The 10,941-nt window shown below is 58.7% G+C and overlaps 1 protein-coding gene across 2 annotated transcripts in view; it reads left to right on the top strand.

Annotated features, from left to right (window-relative positions):
* The first annotated feature begins 555 nt into the window (after nt 1-555).
* The window catches only part of TTYH3 (tweety family member 3), a 30,791-nt gene continuing 20,405 nt past the window's right edge, over nt 556-10,941 (top strand). Inside the window, exon 1 of one of the 2 annotated variants that reach the window (XM_037507043.2) lies at nt 556-741. In XM_037507043.2, the coding sequence (XP_037362940.1) occupies nt 619-741 (123 nt within the window). In that variant the 5' untranslated portion in view covers nt 556-618. The remainder of the gene's footprint in view (nt 742-10,941) is intronic. The other variant, XM_037507042.2, reaches the window with a different exon arrangement.

Raw genomic sequence — 10,941 nt, 5'->3', positions numbered from 1 at the left:
GTGCATCCCGCGTGCGGGCCTCGCCCACAATTGCGTACCCAGAGGCCCTAGCCCGGGACCGGGGTCCGCGGGGCCCCAGACCGCTGGGGCCCGTCCGGCGGGGCGTCTCTAAGCAGGGGGCGGGCCTCTCATGGGCGGGGCCTTGTCTAGCTAGCCAATGGCGGCGCGGGGGCGGTGCCTACGGCGGGAGCGCGCTCGGGGCGGGGCCAAAAGTCCACCGGCGGCGGGCGGGCGGGCATAGGGGGCGGGACCGAATGGCGATAGACCAATGGCATATTGGGGGCGGGGCGGAGGGCGGAGGAAGCGGCGAGCCGGGGGCGTGACCTGTGGGCGTCAGGCCAATGGAGCTGCGGGGGCGGGGCGGCGGGCGGCGGGCGGGGCGCGCGGGGGGCGGCGGTGGCCGCGGCGGCGAACAAAGAGGCGGCGGGCGCGGGCGGCCGAGCTGAGCCGAGCGGATCCGAGCCGGGCCGAGCCGGGCCGAGCCGGGCCGGGCCAGGCCCAGGAGCTGGTGGACTATGCAGGCTGCGAGGCTCGGGTCCACGGGCCTCTGAGCCGCGCGCCCTCGGGCTAGCCAGGAAGCCCAGAGCTGCGGCCGCGCGGCCGAGCTGCCGGCCCGCCATGGCTGGGGTCAGCTACGCGGCGCCCTGGTGGGCGAACCTGCTCCACCGGCTGCCCCACTTCGATCTGCGCTGGGAGACCACCAGCAGCCAGTTCCGGCCGGAGGACACCGACTACCAGCAGGTGACACGAGTTCCCTGGATCGCGGGGTCAGGGCTGGGGTCAGGGCCTCCATCCCGAAGGGGTCGGCCCCCCGCTCTTCTGAGCCCTCTTCCTCTCCGCGAGGGCCAGGTCTCCTTTTATTCCTTTCCAAGCTCTGGAGACTCCCCATCCCCCATCGAGGGGCATGGCCCCCTCCTTTTCCGTGCGTCAGTGAGTCCCCGTCCTCGAGGGTCGCTCACCTCCTCTGCTTCCCGAGGGTCTAAAGTCTCCCCCACGCCCACTGAGGGTCACCGCTCCTCTTCTCGTGGGTCACAGCCCCCCACTTTTTTTTCTTGAGGGTCTTTCCCCAAGGTGTGAGACATCATCATCATCATCATCATCCACCGTCCACAATCCTCAGCTTTTTTTTTGATGTGCTGTCACTGAAGCCCTCTTTGCTGGGTTTATGTGAAGCCACCTCCCTCCCCTCCGTGGAGCCCACTTTGCCTGCTGTCATTTCTTGCCCAAACTCTGTCTATCACAGGGTCAGTCAGGGCTGCTGTGGGTCAGAGTCCCCTATCAGGAGGACCCTGAGGCTGGGAAAGCTTTGGGTACAGTCAGGAGGGGATTCCTCTCCTTTCACCACCAACTGGAGAATCCCACTCACTGCCAGGTTTTTGGTGGCTGAGTGGCCTGGGCAGATGCCAGCCCTCCCTGGCCAGTAATGACCCCCTGCTGGATGATCAGGCTGTGGGATTTACACATAGGGCTGTGTTCAGTATGATGACACCAACCTGCCCAGAGACCCTCTTCCAATGCCCCGTGGGTGGAAGGTCTGGCCACAGGACAAAAGATGGGCTTCAATGTGGCAGTCTGGCAAGGGGCTGAGCCAGAGCAGAACTGGAGGGCTCCGGGGGCCCTTTTCAGCCCTTTCAGCTAATGACCAGGCTCTCCCATTGGAGCCCTGGGTCTGTCATGTCAAGCCTCACTGCCACCCTTGTGGCCCAGCCACTGCCATTTGAGGACAGGGCAGGCGACCAGGCTGTAGACATTTCCTTCCTGCCTGGGGATCCGGATTCCAAGAACTGCACTCTGGGTTTCTCTTTGTCAATTATTGCAGGGTCCCAGCTCGGGTGAGAGCAGCTTTGCCTATCAGGATGGCTTGGGAAGCCAGTTTTCCTCAGACTGTTTCTCACCACATCTATTCAGAATTCTGTCCCCTGTGGAGGTGAACTGAATCAGAGGATGAGGACACTTTGGTCACCCCAGCTCTAAGAGGAGAATGTCGCTTTCCAGCCTCAGTGCTTACCTGGCACCTGGTCCCCCCAGCCCTGCTGATCTGTTTCTAAGCAGAATAGAAACGGGGTGAGGGATTGGCCTGGGCACACCCAGAGACAGCATACCCACATTTTAGAAGCCCAGCCCTGAGGGCCAACTAGTGTGGGGACAACACCATTCCTCTGGGCTCCCCACAGAGGAACTTTGTGTGATGGATCTGTCACCTCTATCCTGAGGGCTCTGCTTTACTTTAGGAAAGTTCTCTGCCACTCATCAGTTTTGAAGCCTCAGGGAAGCCCAGGGGCACCTGGATGTCTGTGACCTGCATGGAACTTTCCTGCTGGCCTTTGGGCTGCCACCTGCCCATGGCTACCATCCCTCCTGCCCTCTGGGTGCCTGTCTTCCCATGGGCCTTGCAGCTGATGCTGGGATTCGCCTGGAGCTGGAATTTGGGCTGGGATTCAGAGACTCACAGTGAGGACTGAGCAGGCACTGATGCCTGCAGCCTGTGGAGACCTCAGAGGGGGTGGCCAGGCCTCCCACAAGGCTCTTTGCCCCTGGTTTCTGCCCCAGGCCAGCTATGAGCACTGTTCCCTCTTGCACTGTAGGAGGGCTCTGACTCACTCTCCTGCCTCCTCTCTATGGAGCAGAATTAGCCACTGAATAATTCACGGTGTGGAAACCAGCCTGTCTCCATCCCCCGCCGCCTCCTCTCCTGGCTCAGGGGCTGTGGAGAGAGCAAGACCTAGGCCTACATCCTGCCTCTGCCTTCCTGTGCTGTGTTTGTGTGCTAGTGCTTGATCTCCCTGAGCCTTCACTGCCTTATTCTGAAATCGGCTGGGCAACCTTCTTTGGAGGGTTGCAATAGGGAAGTAGGGCCGATCTCCTGCTGTGTTGGATGTGGGGTAGACTGGAGTTCCCTTCCTGGGTGGCTGGGTAATGGGTTGGCATGGGCCTCCCCTGGTGAAGCATTCCTAGCTGTGGGAGGAACTGACCCCGACTCACTGGTGGGAGATGGACTCCTCATCCTCCTAGAGCACCCCCTCTTGGCCTGGGAGCCTGTGTCCAGCCCCCACCTGAGTAGGAGTCTGGCAGTTACCCCCCTACACCAGGTAAAGTGTGGCCTGGTATAGGGGTATGTGTGGCATGGGGATGCCAGCCTTTGTTCTTTAATATTCCCCCCCCCACCCATCCACTATTGGGAGCTCTGGTGAAACCCACTGGAAAACCCCATGGGCCAGGCCCTCTTCAAGGTACTGTGTCACTAACCCTTTCCAGTCAAGGCTGAGAGATGAGACAGTAATCTCTGTACATCTTAGCAGACTGAGGCTCACAGTCACACAGTGAGTAGGTGATAGGGCCAGAGTTCTGCTTTAGGACTCTTGTGTCTGCCCTACTAGGAGCCATAGTTCCTTCATGGTTGAACCCTAGGTTCAACCTAGGTTCAGCCCTAGGTCCCTCATGGTTGAACCCCTGAAGAGGTGCGAATGCAGGAAATTGAAGTTGGTGTTCGTGTCTGGCCCCACATGGGGTATTCAGAGCCTCTGCAAGAGCAAGAATGGGATTTTGCCTCCTAATGGTTTGTGATTTCTCTTGGGACTGAGGGTGTCAAACTCCCATATTCCTAGGCCTCCATCTTGGAGAGAGGGGCTCCCTGGGCGTTGCATCTTTCTTCTGAGGGCCGTGATATCTGCCGAGTAGCAGGCTCTCACTGTGGGTTCTGTGCGGCCGATGGGACCTGTGGTGGCGAGTGCTGGATGGAGGCAGAGGGCCTTCTCGGGTTGGGTCATTGCCAACATGCCTGGCGCCCACATGGGGGCAACTGAGTGACTGAGGGTCTTGATTTACAAGGGGAGAATTGTAGACCCAGAGCAGGGAGGATGTTCCCTGGTGGTCACACAGCCAAGCTGGGCCCAGTGTCGGGGCCTGAGGTCCTGATGTGGCTGAGGCCAGTCTGTGCTCCAAGGTGATGGTTGCCTTGGGCAAGGGTTGCTGAGGGTTGAGCAGAGCCTTCTCTTCAGGCTGGAGTGTGGGTGCCTGGGTTCCTGTGTGACCTTACCTTAGTCCATTCACCTTCCTGAACTTCACTTGGAGGAGTCTTCCCCCCTCAACCGCCACCTACCCTTCTTGACATCCCCTACTTAGCCTCCCCACACCTGTCAAGCTCATGTTCCTACCCTTGGCCTCTCTTAATCTTGCTTGCTCTCTCTCCACTGGTACAAGGGGTGGAGGTGCAAGTGGCAGAACATTTAGGGCCTGGTGAGGTATTGCTGTGGTGAGGTCAGAACAGGACCTAGGGGGACGCAGCAGTGGGGAAGGCTTCCTGTAGGAGGTGTGACCTGAACTATTATGGAGGCAGGAACCAGACTGGGTACACCAGGAAGGCTGAGACTTGCCTGGAGCCTGGCATGTGGTGGGCACATGGGCTCGCCCTCAGATCAGATGGGTGCCTGGTGTGTAGGGCTCATTTCCCATTAGAGCCCTAAGACTTGGGTGTTTCTATCAAGATCCTAGAGATAAGACAGAAGTAGCCATGTGGAGACTTTAGGGAAAAGAGTTACAGGCAGTGGAAAGGCACATGTTAAAGCTCTGAGGTGGGAAGAAGACTGAGTCTCATCCCAAAATAAGGGCGTCCTTGCAGTCTGAACGTTCAGGAGGTGGTGAGCTCTCAGTGCCTGAGCTCAGCACTGGATGGCTACGAAGAGGAGACTTAAACTCTGGTTGTCTCGCCCTCAGGGGCTGCTGGTCTCCTAGTAAGAGACCACAGTACCTTGGTCTAAAGCTGTGATTCCAGAACCATCACCATGGTTCTGGCCCTAGATTGGAGATAGAGTAGCCAACCACATCAGCGGGCGGGCCTGTCCTGTTGTCACCATCCCCACATATCCAAAGAAATTAAAACAGCCTTTATCACATGTCTTCTAGTTTACAAAAGTAATCACTTTCATGGAAAAGAAGAAAGAACATGAAGACCAAAATAGTCGCCCAGCTGTGTTTCTACCCATGTTCTTAAACTTGTGGGGTAGCTGCCTCTCAGGGGCAGAATAACACTGTGTACCATTTTGTCACCTGCTTTTTAAACATCATGTGTTTGGGACCTTGGTTCTTGATACCTACCTGGGAGCCCATGGTACTAGTCAGGATTGAGGTGGCAAGTAAGAAACATGGCAAACATGACAGGGCACTGTGAGCTGGTGGGAACTTCTAGAGCATCTCCTGTGTGGCTGGCAGCTAACAAGCTGGACTCTGGGGTACAGGGCCCATGAGTGAGCAGGGAAGCCCTATGGGCTAAATTGACTTTGGCTGTCCCTCTTGGCCTGTGCCAGAGTCCCAGGGGAGAATGCAGTTGGCCTAGCCTGGGTCAGGTGCCTGTATTTGGCTAGGGGAGGGTGAGGCAGCTGGTTGCTTCTACCACATCTGTACCTGCTGGGTGTAGGTGTTGGGACCAAACTTGGCGCATCCTCCACGTGGCATCCTGGGTCCATGTCACTTGGCTCAGCTTGGGGTCTCCTGTTCTTCAAGGTTTGAGAAGGCAGTGGCAGGCATTGCCCACTAATTTGGTGGGGCCCAGCCCAACCCAACACTGTACTGCTCTGCCTGGGGGACATACAAAGAAGGATGGCAATTGTCTGGCCCCAGCCAGGGATTCTTGGCCAGGTCCTGGGTGGGGGTACTCTGTGACTCTGACCCCCACGTCACAGCCCCTCTGCCAGAGAGGCTTATGCTGTTTGTTTCTTACTTTTCTGGGAAGCCATACAATGACCCTGGGAGGTAAGCACAGTTGTCCTTAGAGAAGAGGAACTGAGGCCGTGGGCCAACAGGGACAGCGTGGTGGACTGGGAGGTATGGCTCCAGCCAGGAGCTCACTCTCTGTGCAGTTTCCCAGCCAAAGGGTAGGGTGGGGGAGGATCCTAGCACACACACCCCTCCCCCCTTCTCCTCCCTCCAATCTCCAGCAGTTGCTGGCTGAGTGCGTTTAGGGACCAGACCTCCTCCCCCCACAGACAGCTCTGCTGAGGCCTTGGCTGGGGAAGAGGAACCAAATCTGCAGTCCAGGCTCTGGGTGCACAGATACAGGAAGTACTGTATGCTGCCCTAAGAAGTTGGGGCCGTGAGAGAGAATAGGCGGTGAGTGTGGTAGGATCAAGGAGTGCCTGACCATGCTTCCTGGGGTCTGCAGGGAACCCACTCTTCACGCTGTGCTGGGCCGGAGTACCCACATGACCCTCACATGGTGCTAAGGAGCTTCTTGTGGTCTTGGGAAGGGTCAGGACTCATGACAGGCCATCTTGTGCCTCCATGGGGTCTTCAGCACAGTGGCCATCTGCTGAGGCAGGTGCCTTTTGCCCTTGGACAGGGCTGTGAAGCTGCTGGAGTCAAGGCCAGGGCCCCCACACCCAGTGCAAGGGGCTAGGTTGTGGCTGCACTTAGAGCTGACCAGGAGGCCTTGTCTGGAACCAGAAGTCATCTGGGTACTGGATGTGCCCTCAGGGAGCAGGGCGGGGTAGGTGTTGAGCAGCTCCCTGGGCAGGGCTGGGCAGAGTGGAGCCAGGGTCTGCAGGTAGGCTGGGCAGGCTTAGACAGGGGCTGTAAGGGGCCCCTCATATGCCATCCTTTCCACCACTTCCTGCCCCAAGCCTGGGCTCTTTATGTGCCCAGCTGGGCCAATGCACACACTTGTAGCTTCTCACACACCTGGGATCAGCACACATAGGCACCCACAGACTTGCACACACATGCCATCCTCACCCCTCAGTTGACTTGCCTCTCTCCCCAGAGAAGACTGGCTGAGGTTCTCTCAGGAAGGGTGGGAGGGTTTTGAGGGGTGAGTGTGCCGCAGGAGACTGTTCTACCACAAAGGCACCTAGTAGGGCTGGGCCCGTTCTGTGTTGCCGAGGGCGTGGGCTGAGGCTGGGCTGCCCAAAGCCTGAGTGACCACTTTCTTCTGCCTCTGAGCAGGGTGTGACCCATAGTGCCATCCTGCCCAGCTCCGCCTGCTCTGGCTGTGCACTCCAGACTGGGTTCCTTGTCTTTCACTGCCAGGGCATTCCAGAAGTCCCCAGCATGTAAGCTGGGAGTCTGGGCCCCCCATCGCCCTAGTAGAGACCAGTCCTGGGACTGGCTCTGTCCTGATGATGTGACCAAGCCTGTCTGGTGACTCCTGGCTGTGTCTGGAGCCTGTGCCCTGGATCACCAGAGGTGTCCGGTGGAGAGGCGTTTGAAGACAAGCCTGGTAAAGAACAGAGGAATGTTCTAGGTGTCACACTGGGAGTGGTATTGGAGCACTGAGCCAGAAATAGACACACAAGCTGCAGCAAGGGACGCTCCTGAGCAAGCTCTTTGGTGTTGGGGTGGGGCCTCGGGGCCTTTTCTACCTGCCCTCCAGGCCCGGAAGGTGGCAGGATGGGTGGTTGGCCTGGGAGCGGAGGGGGGTGTGGGGGGCTGGGGACCAACCAGAGCTTCAGCCCAAATCCTGCCTCTGGAACTCTATGATTCCTGGAGGTGAAGGTGTGTGCACCAGGTGAGGACTTGAGGGTGTGTGGGAGTGTGTCCCTGTGCAGCCCAGTGACCCACACCTCAGTCCTTAGGATAGGGGGACTTGAACAGAAAGTGGGGGCCCTCCTGGGCCCCTGCACGACTGATCACTGACTGCATTCTCTCTAGGCACAGCCAGGAGCTCACCGTCATGGAATTCATGAAACCCAAGCCCAGCTCCACGGAAAATCTGTTTTTAATTTCTGGCCGGCATCTGGGAGCCACTGCCAAGTGTGTTGGAGGGGCAGGGGGCCTATGGGCTGCACAGCCAACTCTGCTGGCCCTGTGGCCGGGCCCTCGGCACCCATTCAGGCTGGCCCAACAGGCAAGGGTAGCCTTTTCCAGAACTTTCCCCAGGAGGTTTGTCTTAGACCACACCCCTCCTCCCTCCCAGCCTCAGACTGGAAGGTGGAGGGTGGTTGCCACTGTGCCTGCTGCTCTGGTGTGTGAAGCCAGGCTTTAGTGGGTGCCAGGGCAGATGGCCAGCACTGCACAGTGTGAGCCCTTCCCGCTTGGGGACCCCAGACACTGAGGAGCTGTGGCAGCACTTGCCCGCCACCCCCCTTCTCTGTCCCAGGCCCAGGGCTCCAGCCAAGACACGTGTGGGTTTCCAGATGGTGCCTTGGGATATGGAGCCCTGCCAACCTCCAGGGCTCCCCCATCTGGTTTCTTCTGTAGGAGGGCCCTTCCTTGGGAATTGTGGGGCTGGGGTGTAACACCCCCAGAGGTAGTAGGGAGGGCCACTCCTCTTGTCTGCCCCCTGCCCTATGTGCCTGGGCCCCCTCATTCTGCTGCCAGGTGCTGCAGTTCAGACTTGACCCTCCCTGGTCTTAGCTGTCAGCAACCTAGCAGAACACCAGCTTGTGGCCTTGACCTTGTGCAAGCTTCCACTCATGCCATCCTCAGAGAGTGTTCGCCCCACTTTCATGGTGCCTGCTGACCCTGAGGTGGCAGCTTAAGGGACTCTTCCCCAAAGTTTCTGCACCTCCAGGTCTTCTGCTTGGCTGCGTCAGGCTCTGAGCTCCCAGACTTGCACTTCTGGGATCTTGGGAGACACTGGGCCAGCCCAGCCTTGACTTCTGTTATGCCCCAAACCCCAGTGCCCAGTGTCAGTGGTGCTGAGCAGACACTGTATGCTGATGTTCTGCACTCAGACCTGGTCCTGGACGGAGTGTCTTGTCTGGTGACTCCCGCCTCCCCACTTCAGTCATGTCTCCACCCCGGGATGTCAGGGCATAGGGCAGGACATAGCTTGGTAGAATTTGGGCTTGCCCCTTTAAGTCCTGCCCTTGACCTCCTTGTTAACCCCTCTCAGGTGTGCAAGGGCAGGGCGGGTGGGGGGGAGGGTGCAGTAGCCAAGCTGAAGTGCAGAAGGCCTGCTGGATGTAGCCCCCAGGGAGGGGGGACTTCCACCTTTGTGGGCTCATAGGCCTCGCTGGTCCTTAGTGCCATGGGCAGTGATGGGACCTCAGGCTCCATCCCACTACCCCTGGATTTTGGCAAGACCCCTGACTTCTTGGAGCCTATAAGAGTCATTCCTGGACTTCAGTCCCCAAGTTTTTACTGCCTGTTGAGCTCTGGTGCCTGTGTGCACACGACTGCCCACAAGTAGCCTGACCAAGGAGGCCCCACTATGGCAGGATGGCAGGGTGTTGGGGACATAGCCTTTGGTTTAGGGTTGGGGGCAGCTGTAGGCCTTCACTTCCCATCAGAGCCCCTGTGGCGTCTCCTAGCCTGTTGGTGGCCATGGTGGCCCACAGTTGGAGCAGAGGGGTAGAGTGGCTGGGGCAGCTCTCAGTGTCAGCTGCAAAGGACACAGAGGCTCTCCTGGGAGACGGAGGAGCAGGAGGGGCTTATGTTCAGCAGGCGTTCGTCTGTGGTTCTGGCGTGTGCTCCACTGTGCCCCTGCTGGCTGCCACCCAGTGCTGCCCCCAGCTGTGAGGATGCGCAGCTGGAGCCATCATGCAGATGGCACACAGATGTGCTGGCCAGGGTCACGTGTGGCCTGCCTGCACTGGCTATCTGGGGCATCTTGACGTGTCCTGTGCTGGTGCCAAGGCTGCCATGGTGTACATGTGAGGTGCGTGTGCTGACCTGCCGTGTCCAGGCTTGGCTAAGGGAGTGGAGCAGGCATGAGCAGGCCAGCAGAGGGGCACAAGAGAGGCAGGGTCACAACTTAGCACTCACACCTCTCCGTGCAGTGGAGCTGAGCCTCCCGCTGCACAGGCTGTTAGTAAAATTTGGTGGCACTGCAGGGGCCCTCTCCTCCCACAGCTGGCTGATGGGTCCCCTGTACCCGGATTGCCAGTAAACCTGGGGTTGACCTGGTCTCCCCCTGCTCACCTGTGCAGAGAGCCACGCTGGGATCCTCATGAGGTGCTAAGGCTCACACAGAGTGGGATTCAGGCCCAGGCCTCCTGGACATCCTGGAGGAGCCTGCCTGTGCTACATGTTAGGGGGCAGTGAGGACTCGTTCAAGGAGATAAGGTGCCCAGACCCTGGAACAACTGTGAAGGTCTAGAGGCCTGAGACCCACCTTGCCTGCCGCCACCCTGGCCCCTCTCTGCCTCCCACCCCACCTTCAACCCACCCCCACTGGTACCTGAGCTGTGGACCTGGGCCTGGACCTGAATCAGGACAGGATGTGACTTGAGACACCAAGCTCTTGATGTATAGGTGTTTCCAAAATGGGTGGGGGCTGTTGAGGCCTCAGGACCTGTAGGAGAGAGTGGGCACATGACAAGGGGTATCCTCAGCAGGTACACTCTGGGCAGGGGCCTTGAAGAGGCTGGGGTGGCCCAGGCCTAGAAAACAACAACTGTGGGGCAGGGATGTGTGGGTGAGCCTTGGGCCCCTTGGTGCACGTGTGACAACGCAAAGCCAGAGCCTTCCTGACGCTTCAGGTGGCTGGCAGCCAGCAGTGTGGCCGGCGGTCAGGATGTGTGCTTGAGCAGCTCGCTTCACTGACCGAGCACTGACATCACTTCCATCACAGATGGAAAATTCCATTTGGTCAGAGTCCAGATGCTGATCAAACATTTCCAATTCTCTTTCTGAATGGGTCCAGGGAGAAGCACAGGGGACACCAGCCCAGAAGGGGGAGGTGGAAGAGGCGTAGAGTGTGGGAATGTCATGAGGAGGCTGTACCCAGGGGATCTGACCTCAACTCGGTGCAGGGTTCATGCCTGACTCCTGCACCCAATGAGGGCAGGCTCTGCTTGTTGGCAGTGGTGGACTAGGGCCCTCAGCTCCCCCTGCCATCTTCCCCCCTTAGTGCCCTTCTGTGTGAACTGGGAAGGTGCTCACTCCTCTCTGCAGGAATTGAGTGAGGCCGGTATAAGCCCCACTGTCTACTTTCTGGGCAGCATCAGGGACCCCCACAAAGCTATCCAGTGGGTTGCTGCTTAAGGCTGTCCTCTTTCAGGGATA

This window comes from Talpa occidentalis, unplaced genomic scaffold (assembly GCF_014898055.3).
Source record: "Talpa occidentalis isolate TD23 unplaced genomic scaffold, MPIMG_talOcc4v2.1 talOcc4.12, whole genome shotgun sequence".
Lineage (NCBI taxonomy): Eukaryota > Metazoa > Chordata > Mammalia > Eulipotyphla > Talpidae > Talpa > Talpa occidentalis.
Note: the sequence above shows the minus strand (reverse complement) of the source record. Positions and strands in the feature narration are given on the sequence as shown.